Source organism: Equus przewalskii, chromosome 6 (genome assembly GCF_037783145.1).
Source record: "Equus przewalskii isolate Varuska chromosome 6, EquPr2, whole genome shotgun sequence".
Taxonomy (NCBI): domain Eukaryota; kingdom Metazoa; phylum Chordata; class Mammalia; order Perissodactyla; family Equidae; genus Equus; species Equus przewalskii.
This window is the reverse complement of record NC_091836.1, coordinates 86,741,345-86,755,150: the sequence shown is the minus strand read 5'-3', so window position 1 is coordinate 86,755,150 and position 13,806 is coordinate 86,741,345. Positions and strand designations below refer to the sequence as shown.

At 40.8% G+C, this 13,806-nt stretch overlaps 1 protein-coding gene across 9 annotated transcripts in view; it reads left to right on the top strand.

The window, feature by feature from the left end:
- The window catches only part of HPS5 (HPS5 biogenesis of lysosomal organelles complex 2 subunit 2), a 36,191-nt gene extending 23,472 nt beyond the window's left edge, over window positions 1–12,719 (top strand). For 5 of the 9 annotated variants that reach the window (XM_008541704.2, XM_070624390.1, XM_008541706.2 and 2 more), the window contains 9 exons: window positions 311–388; window positions 682–1,259; window positions 4,497–4,617; window positions 4,815–4,970; window positions 6,011–6,130; window positions 6,935–7,048; window positions 8,477–8,583; window positions 10,740–11,010; window positions 11,835–12,719. In XM_008541704.2, the coding sequence (XP_008539926.1) occupies window positions 311–388; window positions 682–1,259; window positions 4,497–4,617; window positions 4,815–4,970; window positions 6,011–6,130; window positions 6,935–7,048; window positions 8,477–8,583; window positions 10,740–11,010; window positions 11,835–11,895 (1,606 nt within the window). In that variant the 3' untranslated portion in view covers window positions 11,896–12,719. Of the gene's footprint in view, window positions 1–310; window positions 389–681; window positions 1,260–4,496; window positions 4,618–4,814; window positions 4,971–6,010; window positions 6,131–6,217; window positions 6,456–6,934; window positions 7,049–8,476; window positions 8,584–10,739; window positions 11,011–11,834 lie in introns of those variants that run through there. The other 4 variants (XM_070624394.1, XM_008541708.2, XM_070624392.1 and 1 more) reach the window with 1 other exon arrangement.
- The last annotated feature ends 1,087 nt before the right edge of the window (window positions 12,720–13,806 follow it).

The following is a 13,806-nucleotide window of genomic DNA, read 5'->3' as shown; positions in this document are numbered from 1 at the left end:
AACACAAATACCACCTCCTCAGGAAAGCTTCCCTTGATTGCCTAGTCTGAATAATGATTCCTTTTTCTGTCCTTTTGTAGCATCATGCTTGTGCCACTCTTTGATGTTCATTTCATTCTCTTTTGTATTTTCCTTAGTTGTTTGCATGCTTGTCTGACTAGAGCTTACTCATCTTGAGGCCGTGGACCATTGTTTGTACTCATCTCTGTCTCACGTGACGTTAACTGCAATCCCTGCTACTTAGTAAGCACTTAGAAATATTTGTCTAAGGAAACTCTAATCCCCTCTAACTCTTTTCACACTTTTCTAGGGAAGAAAAAGAAGTAACTAGTCAACCTCCAGAAGAAGACAAGCTCCAAGAGCTCAGAATAGCAACAGCAGAAGCAATGTGAGTATTCATGAATGAGAAAGTTTTATGGTGGATGGGAGTGACTTTTTGAGCTCGTCAGTAGCAGTCCTGAGACAGTGTGGGGCAGAGGTAGTCTCATTTGGAATTGAAATTCAAGAATTAGTACAAAGTTAATGTTCCCTGTGTTGTCATCTTGCTGAGATCATAGTTAAAGAATTGAAAAGTAACATTCCAGGTAAATGTGTTTTGTCTGTTACGTTTATTTAGCATGAAATAATTTGTTTTAAAAAAACAAATAATACATAAATTTCATACTTGTCTGTCTTGTATAGGACCAAGCTAGAGGACCCACTGGTTTTATTTGAACCCAAGTCTCTGAGAATGGTTTTACAGCAGTGGCTTTCACAGTTAGAAAAAGCGTTTGCCATAAAGGATTTTTCAGGCATTTCAGATGCTGGCAGCTCATCCATGACATCGAACCAGGATGTGCTATTGCTTGATGAGTCGAAAAAGGGAATATTAGATGAAGATAATGAAAAAGAAAAAAGGGCCTCTCTAAGCAATGAGGAAACCGTGGATCAAACAGTGTGTGACTCTGTAAATAACCTGAGGGAGCCCTTGGATGACCTTTTTCAAGTATGTTCTCCATGCAGCATAGCAAACGATCTTCAGAAGGACCTGGCTGAATTGACAACGTTGTGTTTGGAATTGAATGTGTTGAATTCTGAGATGAAAAGCACAAGTGGGCATGCGGACCATACTTTGCAACAGTGCTCTCCTGAAACTCTGGCTTGTCAGTTCCTAAAGAAGTATTTTTTTCTCCTTGACTTGACAAGAGCAAAGGAGAGTATCAAGCTTAGTTACACTGACAGTCCTTGTGTTTGGGATACTTTCATTGAAGGATTGAAAGGTACTAGTCAGATTGCCTTACCAAGGATAGAAATTGGTATAAGGATAATAGCATCTTGGCATTTTTGAGTTTAAAAAAATAGATTTAAGTAGAAAGTCACTTCTCTTCTGGTCAACCTCCATTTTGTTTTCCACTCAATTTAATTTTTAATTGTTCTTCAAACATTGGTTTATTTTGCAAATGTATTATAAGAAATTAAGGGCCAGCCCTGTGGCTGAGTGGTTAAGTTTGCATGCTCTGCTTTGGTGGCCCTGGGTGTCCCCGGTTCGGCTCCTGGGTGCAGACCTAGCACTACTCATCAGGCCATGCTGAGGCGGTGTCCCACATAGCATGACCAGAAGAACCTACAACTGGAATATAGGACTATGTACTGGAGGGCTTTGGGGAGAAGAAGGAAAAAAAAAAAGATTGGCAACAGATGTTAGCTCAGGGCCAATCTTAAAAAAAAAAGATTCACTTTTTAAAAAAAGAAATTAGTTTTATTTCTCTCCCAATCATATTCGGAAAATGATATGGCAAAGTTGGAGAAGTTGGGGGTAAAGTAAGATTTTATAAATGCAGAAAAATCCCTCACATAACTTATTAATTTTGAAATAATATATACCATTTTTGAGTACTTCCCTGTGCCAGATACTATGCTAAACACTATAGGCATCATCTCATTTTATCCTTACAAAAGCCTTCGGAGTAGGCTTTCGGAGTAGGCTTCCATTTAATAGGTGAGGAAACTGAGACAGAGAGATGATAATAGTTAAGTAGGCTAAACTGCTGTAAGAAATATCTCATAATGTAATAACTCAAATATAAAAGAAGTTTATTCCTTGCTCATATACCACTGCAGGACATGTTCCAGGTCAACGGGCAGCTCTCTTCCATGTGGTAATCCAGGGTTCCATGTTCCTTCCTTTTCTTTGAGCTCCTTCCACCATTGCACTTGGGATTGAGATTGGATTGCTATGTCCAGGGGAAAGCATGTGGAAGTGGTGAACGTGCCCTCTTTTAGGCCTGGCCTGGGAGTGGCTTACATCTCTTCTGTGGTTTACATTCCATTGATGAGAATTCTAGGACAAGGCCCCACCTAACTGCAAAGGAGACTGGGAGATGTGACCTATCCAAGGGTCTGGAAAGAAGAGAATGGATGTGGGTGAAGAGTTTGTGTGTCTGCCTCAGAGATTCTGGTTGACAGCCCGCAGTCTCTACTTCATGCTTGATTGAAGGTCACACTGTCATCCTCATATAGAAACCAGCTCTCATACCCCAGAGAACATGCGTGCCCTTCCTACTGCGTAGTCCCAGGTTTTTGAAGAGGTGAAATTTCTTAATTCAAAATTCTGCTTGAATAAAAGATGCCATGTTTCTAATAATTGATTTAGACTTTAAGCAGACTTTTCATTCATTACCAAAAGTGAATAGTCATAAGCAGAGACACATTTTTATATTACCAACTTAAAGAGCTTTTAGTTTTCTAGAAACATGGATCTGTAGTTGTGGCTCTGCTTCCATCCACATTTAGCAGTTAAAAGCATAAGAAATGATTTCATTTTCTTTTTCAGAGTTGAGGTACACTGTCTTTTATGTGAAATAAGAAAAGTTATTTCTCTTTAGATAGGTTCAAATGTTTGACATTCTTACTTACGGGAAATATGCTATATCTGTCTCTATTATGTGATCATACGCAACCATGGTCACAGGAAAATAGCAGAAAAGAGTCACAGGAAAAAAGCAGCCTGAGTGTTGTTAGATTGTTACTAGCGCTGGCTAGAGTGAATGTGATGGGCAGTTTGAGATGGTGTATCTGCTTACTTGAATTTCTGAGGATGGGTTTGGCTTAGCTCCCACCTACTCATAAAGCTTTCCCTCACTTCCCCAGCTCTAAACGATGGCTGCCTCCTCTGAAGTCCTTTAAGTTCTTACTGCCCGGCACAAACTGGAAATAATGAAACTGATTGGGAAAAAATGATTTTTAAACATAGATATATCAGGCATTGAAGATCTTTCGAAATGGTCTATTGAACAGGCTCCACCCTCCTAATGATGCTGTATTTATGGAAAACGGCTTTTGGAACTGTTCCTTGGGACTTGTCTTTGGAGCTGGTTGAAAACTACTTGAAGAAACTCGTTTTACTTTAGATTCACATATATAGAGAGAGACAGTATATGTATTTAACAAGTAGTTTTAACTAGATCATCACTCACTCTGTTTACCACACTTGGCTTTAAATGACTTGGCTGTTCCCAAAAGTCAAATCTTCCATCAGAGGAAGAAGATTGGCTATAACTGATGTTTGTTTTGTTTTGTTTTTGCTGAGGAAGATTAGCCCTGAGCTAATATCTGTGCCAGTCTTCCTCCGCTTTTCTATGTGGGTCGCTGCCACAGCCTAGCTGATGAGTGGTGTAGGTCCGTGCCCAGGATCTGAACCTGCGAACCTGGGCCACTAAAGCAGAGGGTGCTAAACTTAACCACTATGCTATGGGGCCAGCCCCTATAACTGATGTGTTTTGTTTGTTTGTTTGTTTGGGTTTTTTTGGTGAGGAAGGTTGGCCCTGAGCAAACATCTATTGCCGGTCTTCCTCTTTTTGCTTGAAGAAGATTGTCACTGAGCTAACATCTGTCCCTATCTTCCCCTATTTTATGTAGGATGCTGTCACAGTGTGGCTTGATGAGCCATGCTAGGTCTGCACCTGGGATCCAAACCTGTGAACCCTGGGCTGCTGAAGCAGAGTGTGCGAACTTAACTTCTGCGCCACTAGGCCAGCACCTATAACTGACATTTTTAAAAAATAGTTCAGATATTTTTAAGTTAATTTAATTAAATTTATGAATTAATTTTGTTCTGAAAGATGAAGTAGGGGCACTGGTTCTAGAAAAACACTGAGGAATTTGGTATTGATGGTGGTTATATAGCTTATATAATATATGATATAATTAACAATATAATAATACATGCACACACACGTATATACATGCACCCTTTTCAAGGATAATAATCACTTATGTATTGGTTGTCTGTCCCTTTGTGTTATTTTAACTTTCAGGATGCTTTGCCTCCCACTTTGACTTTAAGTTCCTTAAAAGTAGAGATTGTATCTTGTTCTTTTTTGTCTCTTGCGATGCTTGACCAACATCGGGCCTTGCACACTGTAGGCGCATGACTAATGATTGTTGAATGAATGTGTTCATGAATTGAGTATTTACTGCTACGAGATGAAGGGAAAAGGGTGTGCTTTCTCTTTCAGAAATGGCCAGTTGCAGTCCTACGTATATGGAGATGGGAGAAGGAGACCTGCCCACGAGATTAAAGTTGCTGGATGACTCAGTCCCTTTCGACAGTCCTCTGTTGGTTGCTTATGCTGCCCGGTAAGTTGTCCTAGATGTTGTTTCTGTGAACTGAAGCACATGCGGTTTGTGGTCTTAGTCTCTGAAGTTTTACTCAGTTGCGTGTTGGGCAGCTTCTTGTTAGTATATTTATTTTTTCTAATAAGTATTTCAGTAATGTAACCAGCTTACATCGTCTCACTGAAGTTGGAGACTTAATGTTTTGTTTTTAAATGCAGATTGTATGAGAGGTTTGGGGAATCTGCCCTTCGATCCTTAATCAAGTTTTACCCATCCATTTTGCCTGCGGATGTCATGCAACTTTGTCATCATCATCCTGCTCAGTTTTTGGCTTATTTAGACAGTCTGGTGAAATCAAGGCCTGAAGATCAACGGTGAGTAGGGGAGGAAATTTGCAGACTCTCGTTCTTTTGATAGGGCAGTGTTGCTCTTGTCCACGCAGTTGTAGCATTTCTTCTGTTCACTGCTGTGGGATTGAGGCCCTCGTGTGGAAGAGGAGGATTTTGTCAGTCGTGTCCCATTCTTTCACGGTTTACAGCGCACACCACAAACGTGCACATCCCATACTCGCCTTCCTTCTCTTTTCCTCTCTCAGGGATTCTCGGATCATCTGTGTAAGATTAAACCCCTCTTCCAGAGCCTGGGCTAAGACAGATAAGCTTCCTTATTGTCTCTGCTAGTGAGTGAATTTATTGCCACTTATTTATTTATTTATTTTTTTACTGAGGAGGATTCACCTTGAGCTAACATCTGTTGCCAGTCTTCCTCGTTTTACTTGAGGAAGACTCACCCTGAGCTAACGTCTGTGCCAACCTTCCTCTATTTTGTATGTGAGTTGCTGCCACAGCATGGCTGCTGACGAGTGGTATAGGTCTGCACCCAGGAACCTAACCTGAGCCACTGAAGTAGAGCACACTGATCTTAACCAGTAGGCCATGGGACCAGCCCCTTATTGCCCCCTTTTTATAGACAATATTCCAGCTTTTTGTGGGTGGGTCTCAGTTCCAGCTCTTCAGCCTCTTTTTAGGCTGAAGCCTCATTTCCTATTTCCATACGGCCTTAAACCCCTGTGCCCATTGCTTATTGAGACCGGCCACTTTCTCCCTCTCTTTCTCCCTCTGATTGATTCATATTGCCATACTGGTTTTTATTTATCTTTTTTTGGGTTTTTTTGCTCTTTGGTATTTTCCTTCTTATCTTTGGGCTCAACTATTCATTTAAAAGGCTATTAGATTTTCACCAGTATTTCTAGACATTTTGTAGCAGAAGGGTTTTCAAGTTATATTCAAGGGTATTTCAAGTTATATTCAATATCCGCTGTATTGATCCCTTAACATTTTCTTCACATCCCCACATTTTATGTTTCCTTTCTCAGCATGAAGATTGGTGCTTTTTCTCCCCACCTTTCTCTTAGGCCATCCTTCCTCGAGTCCCTTCTACAACCAGAGTCTTTAAGATTGGATTGGCTGCTTTTGGCAGTGTCCCAGGATGCTCCCCCAAGCACCAGCACTGTGGATGAGGAAGGAGACCCCAGGTATAGGAGGAGTCCTCTTTCTAAGCTCTGATGATCCTTCCGAATGGAAGCAGTCTATTCACATGTAGTGTTCTGGGCTTACTGCAGGAGCAGCTATGGAAGAGACTGACCCCAGTCTGGTAGGAGTGACACTAAGTACTTCGTAGTGACTATGAACACTTTCCGAGTCACAGATCCTGTAAGAATCTGGTGATTCCTCTCAGAAAAATGCACATCCAGGCAAAATTTGGCACATGATTCCAGAGAATTAAACTGACCCCTGATGCTGTTTCATGGATCCACATTAAGAGCCCTTGGTGATTAAACCTGTGTTGGAAGAAGAAAATTTTGTGTGTCTGTTTGTAGTTTCTTCCTAGAAATTTGCCCAGGGATTTTCAGGTGTAACCTGATTTAGGATTTTTTTTAAAAAAAATAGACTTCATAAAAAATACGCTCATACTTCTGATGTATCAGAAATGTGCCAGTGTTTTCTTCCAGGAGAAACTTTTTAAAAGCCCCCAAAATGCCTATCCTTTATGCCTAGACAAAGGTCTGCAAGGATATAAAATGGCGATCTGTGAATGATGAGTTAACGGGCTTTTGTTCTTTTTCTTTTGATTACCTAAAATGTCTAATGTTAAAAAATGAAGAGGTATTTGTTCTAGGAAAAATAATTTTTTAATTTTTCAAAAGCCAAATAGAAATGTTTGAAAATATAATAATAATGGAAGAAATATAATTAACTGTGCTTACCTATTAGGTGACTAATAAGCATTTTGAGAGTTTATTTCCTATCTGATGTGCTGAGAGTTTTCCATTTCACAGGCCTCATTCACACTTGTTTTCCTGGGGTTACAGTCAGCTCATCCTTCATCTAATTAAACTCCCTGCAGATTTTACAAGCAAAGAGAAAATGACTGACATCTGTAGGTCTCATGGGTAAGTGAGAATTTCTTAGAAGCTGAAGTTAAGATTAGAATCATTTTAGTTAATTGCTTTGTAGTTAAGGGCCTGAATTGACATGCTTTATCACTTGGGAATTCTCTTTGCTACATAAAAATGCTTTTTTGTTTTAAGTGATAGGAAAGTAAACATCTTTTTCCTTTTAAATTTTTATGTGTTTTTCTTTGTGTGGAGGAGATGGCTCTTACTAATCCCTCTCTCCACCTTCTGCTTAGTCCTGAGCCCCAGATCTCAGGCATGTGGATGGCATCTAATTAAGCACCAGACAGTGTGATCAAGTGACAATCAATACAGGGTTTCCAAGAAGGGAGAGGTCAGGATGGGCTCAGTAGCATCTCTGGTGAAGGACTCAGGGAGGGGGTGAGACTTCGGAGGTAATCCCTGCAGGCTGGGTACGATTTGTATTTATAAAGGAGCCGGGAGGACGGCAGCTCAGGTGACAGAAACAGCAAGAGCAAGGGCATGGAACACTGACGTTGCTTTTTATCCATGCCACATATCAGTCAGTTATTAATGCCTAACGATGTTGTCTTATGGCTTCACCTGGATCATAATCTTTTGGAGACAGAGGCCTGTGTCTTCCTTTTCCCCCATAATGTCTAATTCCTACAGTGGTAGGTACTTGATACGTATCTGTTCATTGATAGTGCGGGATGAGACTGGCCAGGTGGTGGTTGATGAGATCATGTAGGACCTTGAAAGGGGGTTAGAAGAATTTACTTAGCAGAGACCCTTTTAGACGTTTTGGTATGAAAATGATGTGACATAAATGGAGCTTTCTGGGGATTATTTCTGGTGTCATACACGAGAAGGATCAGAGACAGAAAGGCCAGCTAGGAAGCTGTTGCAGCAATTCAGATAGACCAAATTGGTGACTGGTAGGGCAGCAGCAGGAGCACATAGGAGGGACATTTTGAAGGAAAATGCCTTTGGACTTGTAGGTACTGGATATAGCAAATGAAGGAGGGGGAAGAGTCAAGGAGAACTTGTATAGTTTATATATTTGGGGAAGAAACATACTCATTGTGTATTGAATCTTAAAGCTGATAAAGTGTATAAGCTTAAGTATGTCGTAATTGATGCTTGGCCTCAAATGTCAGCCTCTGTCGCTGGCTTTTGCTTTTTTTCTTAATTGCGCTAGATCAAGGCTGTCTAATTGAACTTTCTGTGATAATGGAAATGTTCTACTGCACTGACCAACATGGTAGCCACTATCCACGTGTGGCCATTGAGTACTTGAAATATGGATTAGTTGACTGAAGAACTGACTTTTAAATTGTGTTTACTTTTAATTAATTTAAATTTAGATAGCCACCTGTGGCTAGTATCTGCTGTATTGGACAGCACAGCTCCAGATAAGTTCACTGTTTCTCATTCCTGTCTTCAACTTTGATCTCTTTAAAGTTTCTGGCCTGGCTATCTTATTCTCTGTTTGGAGCTGCAGAGAAGAAAAGAGGCCTTCACCAACATTGTGTATCTGAATGATATGAGCCTGATGGAAGGGGACAGTGGTATGTAAATCTCAGTTGGTTACTATTGGTGGTTATATTTTAGAAGTCGCTCCAGACTTTTCAATAAAGAAATTTGGTAAACATTTCAGTGATTGTGTATATAATTCTAGCTAACTGTCAAATTTGTTGATTTTTTTTTTTGATCTATGCCACTTGGTACATTATGAAACCATAAGTAAGAGTAAACTACAGGCAACTTTTCTATTTAACAAGCATCTTTGTGTGTTAGGCACTATACCAGCTGCTTTTCCATATGCTATTTAAATGACTTAAACCTGTGGGATAGTTATTATTGCTTCTGTTTTCCAGAAGTTATAACTGAGGCCCAGAAAAGGACAATTGGTTTCCCCAAAGTCATACAGCTAGTTAATGCTGGAGCTGGTGTTCAGACCCAGGTTTCATTTTCTCTAAAGTGTGTGCTCAGGTTCTTTTTTCTGCATCGTGTTGCCTTTTTGCACTGTCAGAAGTTAGAGGTGGTTACGATGAACTTGAACTGAAGTTGCAATCAGATTCCCTAAGCCTTCATGGCTGTTTAGATGCTTTTTTTCTTAATTTTATTTTTCATCAATCTAGCACAGATAAAATAGCCATCAGAAGGCCAGGACTTTGACACTGATATCTGAAGTCTGGGAGCTCATCTTGCACTCAGAGAAGTGGTCTTGGTCTGTTCTGTAGTGTTGCTTTATTCATCTCAGGGCAGAGATGCCAGCAGCATGACGTCAGGATCCTTCATCCAGCAGTGCGACCTGTTGGTGTAGGGAGGGAAGGTGAGAATGGCAAAGAAGCCGGTGACTGGCAGGGTTAGCTTCAGATGTCACAGCTCTAGCGAGAATTACTGAGATCATCTTTGTTTCAGAAATGAAGCAAGTGGGCCAGATGGTTTTGTAGGACTAGAACTATAAACATGCAGACATTTTTGAAAAATAACCAGAAAAGTGAAGATAGAAATGGTTTCTTTTTAAAGTTACAACACCTTGTTTGCTATAGAAAAAAATGGGAAATTCAGGATGCGTAAAGAAAATAAACATCACCTAAAATCTCCCTGCCCAGATAGAAGTACCCTTAATATTTTGTTCCTATAATAATAACTATTACCTGGTGTATTAAACGGGAGTCTTTGCTTGACATGTCTCTCTCTTCATAACTCTTGTTAGTATCACTCTCCAAGGCGTGTTGATTTTACTGCCAAGTGTATATCTCATATCTGTGTACTTCTTTTACTCCACCACTGTCACCCTGGTCCTAGCTATTTGCCTAGACTACTGCAATAACCTCATAATTGGTCATCTGGTTTCCATTGTTGCCTACCTTTAATTTGTTTTCCTTACAGCAGCCAGAATGGGTCTTTTAAACAAAAATTGGATTATGTGGCTTTGTTCCTTGAAACCCCTTACATTAAACTCAGAATAAAAGAATAAAATCCAGATTCTTAAGCTGGTCCCTTAAGGCCTGGCCCTGTCATCTCAATCTCACTGCTGCCTTTGTGCACTACTGGCCTTTTTTGAGTTCCTTGAACTCACCAAGTTCTCTCCTGTCTAGAGATGTCTTCCGTGTTTCCTTTGTCAGAAATGCAGGCTCCTTCACCCTCCATTCCTGATGCCCCCCTACCCAAAGTTTGCGCATATGTGGGCCACATGCACATGCTCTGTATGTCTCATCTTCCAGCTCTTTGCTTAAATGTCACTTCCTCACAGAGCACTTCTCAGATCCTCCAAAAAAACCTGCCATTCTCTTTAATGGTTTCTTGATCTTTCCCCTTATAGCACTTAGCACAGTTTGTAAGTATTTGTGTGTGTGTCTAAGTCTTGTCTCCTTTACTAGACTGTTAGCTCCACAAGAGTGTAGGGGTCATCGTGTCTGCTCTGTTCCTCAGTGCACATCCTATGCGTAGCGTAGAGTGTGTCCAGGGTACTTACTGACTGATGAGTGAGTGGGTGAGTGAGTTTTGAAGCTAATTTCATGGCTTCTCTATATCATGAACTATTTATTAAACAAATGTTCAGGAAACAACTTGATGTTAGGGTGATGAGATTATGTTCTTTAATATTTTTATGCTTTGGAACTAAATGTTTTCACGAATGGTTTTGACTGCCTCCGTGTGCAGCCAGGGTGCTAAGAGCAGTCCGAGCCAGCTTTTTTGCTGTGTGTTTGTATAGGTTGGATCCCAGAGACTGTGGAGGAATGGAAGCTTCTCCTACATCTCGTACAGAACAAGAGCACAAAGCCAGCCCCTCAGAAGTCACCAAATGGGAACTTCAATGATGGGCCTTCCCCCATCAATGTGGAGAACGTGGCACTCCTGTTAGCTAAGGCCATGGGCCCGGATCGGGCCTGGTCACTGATACAGGAATGTGGTTTGACCCTTGAGCTGTCAGAGAGGTTTACCAGAACCTGCAATATCCTGAGGATTGCTGAGAAAAGGCAGAGGTACTCCTCGTCTGTCATGCCCTTGTCATGCCCTCTCCATCCAGAATCTCCTTCCTTTTTAAGGCTGAATAGTATTCCATTGAATGGATATATGACATTTTATTTATCCATTCATCTGTTGATGTACGCTTGGGTTGCTTCCACCTCTTGGCTCTTGTGAGTAATGCTACTATGAACACGGGTGTACAAATATTTCTTCAAGAACCTGCTCAGAGTTCTTTTGGGTATATACCTAGAAGTGGAATTGCTGGATCATGTGTTAATTCTCTTTTTAATCTTTTAAAGAACCGCCACACTGTTTTCCATAGAGGCTGCACCATTTTATGTCCACACAGTGTCCAAGAGCCCGTTTCTTCACATCCTTGCCGACGCTAGTTATTTTCTGTGTTTTTTTGATAGAATCTATCCTAATGGGTGTGAGGTGATGTCTCATTGTGGTTTTTATTTGTGTTTCCCTAATGATAGTGATGTTGAGCATCTTTTCATATGCTTATTGGCCATTTGTATACCATCTCTGGACAAATACCTATGCAAGTCTTTTGCCTGGTTTTTAATTACGTTATTTTTCTTTTTTCTGTTGATGTATGAGTTCTTTATATATTCTGGATGTTACCCGTTTGTCAGCTACATGATTTGTAAATATTTTCTCATATGCTTTGGGATGCCTTTTCATACGATGCCTTTGCACTCTGTTGATTGTGTCTTTTGATGTGCAAAATCAGTCAACTTTTTGAATCATCTAATTCTCTGTGGATTTCTAAGTTTTATGTGAAGAGCAAACAGTGACAACTAAATTTGCTTGTTTCTTTTCTTTGGGATTTCAGAGCCTTGATACAAAGCATGCTTGAAAAATGTGATCGGTTTCTCTGGTCTCAGCAGGCCTAGTGGAAGAACATTCAGCAGGATGTCATGACGTTTTGAGAAAAACTGAATCATGCTCCTGAACCTTCTGAACGCATTTGTCATTGATGGAAAGGCACTACTTGACAACCCTGCCACCTTATGGGAGTGCTTGTGTCATTGTCTGTCACCTCGACATTCGTGGCTCTATCTGTGACTGCAGTGTTTCTCAACCAGAGTTGAATTTTGAAAGACATCAGCCCTTGTCTGCTGAAGTGAAGTGTTCCGGAATCAGAATGTGAATGTTCACAGCTATATAGTCCTTATTCTTTTTTTTTTTTTCTTTTGAAGATTACTGCCAGTCCTCCTCTTTTTTGCTGAGGAAGACTGGCCCTGAGCTAACATCCATGCCCATCTTCCTCTGCTTTATATGTGGGATGCCTACCACAGCATGGCATGCCAAGTGGTGCCATGTCCGCACCCAGGATCCGAACTGGCGAACCCTGGGCTGCCGAGAAGCGGAATGTGCGAATTTAACCGCTGCGCCACCAGACTGGCCACTACAGTCCTTATTCTGAATGACTTTTATTTGCTCTTTGCTAGTGTTTTGAGGGAATTCTTTTCCTATTGTGACTCCCGTGTTGGGAGCAGAAGTTTGTCGTCCTGGTCACATGAAGACAGATAATGTAATTGACAGGAGTTGAATTCTTTCTATGTCTTGTCTGGGACAGTGGAGAAATTACTGAAATAAGACCTGATATAATGGAATTAACATGTAAAATAAGTGAAACATTGAAGAGTCAAATTAGATGTTTAATGATGTGGCCCCATGTCTAAATTAAGCTGATTAAAATTTTTTTGCCCCAGTATTTGACATTTTTCTAATCTGAACCTATATACGACTAATTAATTACCGGAAATCTTTTATCCCTAATCTTTCCTAAACAGAATAGCCTAAAGGAATCATGCACTTTTAAAAATTATTTTTTAAAAGCCGTAATAAAGGCAGACTTAGTATTAGTAAAGGCTGCGGCAAGTGCTGTGCTATTTAAACTGTGTAACTAGATCTCCTGTCAGGCCGCTGTACACTCACATAGCATGTTATAGTAATAATAAAAGTAAAATCTGATTAAAGTTTTTTTCCCCCTGAGGAATATTTGTTCTGAGCTAGTATCTGTTGCCAGTCCTCCTCTTTTTGCTTGAGAAAGATTTGCCCTGAGCTAACATCTGTGCCAGTCTTCCTCTATTTTTCTTTTAAAGATTTTATTTTTCCTTTTTCTCCCCAAAGCTCCCCGGTACATAGTTGTGTATTTTTAGTTGTGGGTCCTTCTAGTTGTGGCATGTGGGATGCCGCCTCAGCCTGGCCCGATGAGCCGTGCCATGTCCGTGCCCAGGATCCTAACCAGCTAAACCCTGGGCCACCGAGCGGAGCGGGAGAACTTAACCACTTGGCTACGGGGCCGGCCCCTGTCTTCCTCTATTTTGTATATGGGTTGCTGCCACAACATGGCCACTGAGGAGTGGTGTAGGTCTACACCTGGGAACCAAACCCAGCCACCGAAAGCAGAGTGTGACAAACTTAACCACTAGGCCACAGGACCGGACCCATGCTGATTCGTTTACATTCAAATAGGATATATGCATGAGGGTTATTGTGAGAAGTTTGCAGGAAGGTGTGGTATGGGGTAAACTGGGCTTGAGTAAGATAAGTGCTGGATACATTGAATGATTCACTCCTTTTTTTCATTTGTGACACAACCAGAGAACATAGGCATGAATGGCTCTCATGACATTTGGATGTGTTGTAATTGGATGAGTTGACAATACTGTCAGAGAAAGGAGGCTTTACAAAGCTTCCTAGAATTTTGGGAAGTGTGGAAAACCTATTGGTTCTGGTCACCAATTCCAATGTGTGGCAGCAGTGGGGGTGGCGTTTCTCCACACAGAGCAATTTTC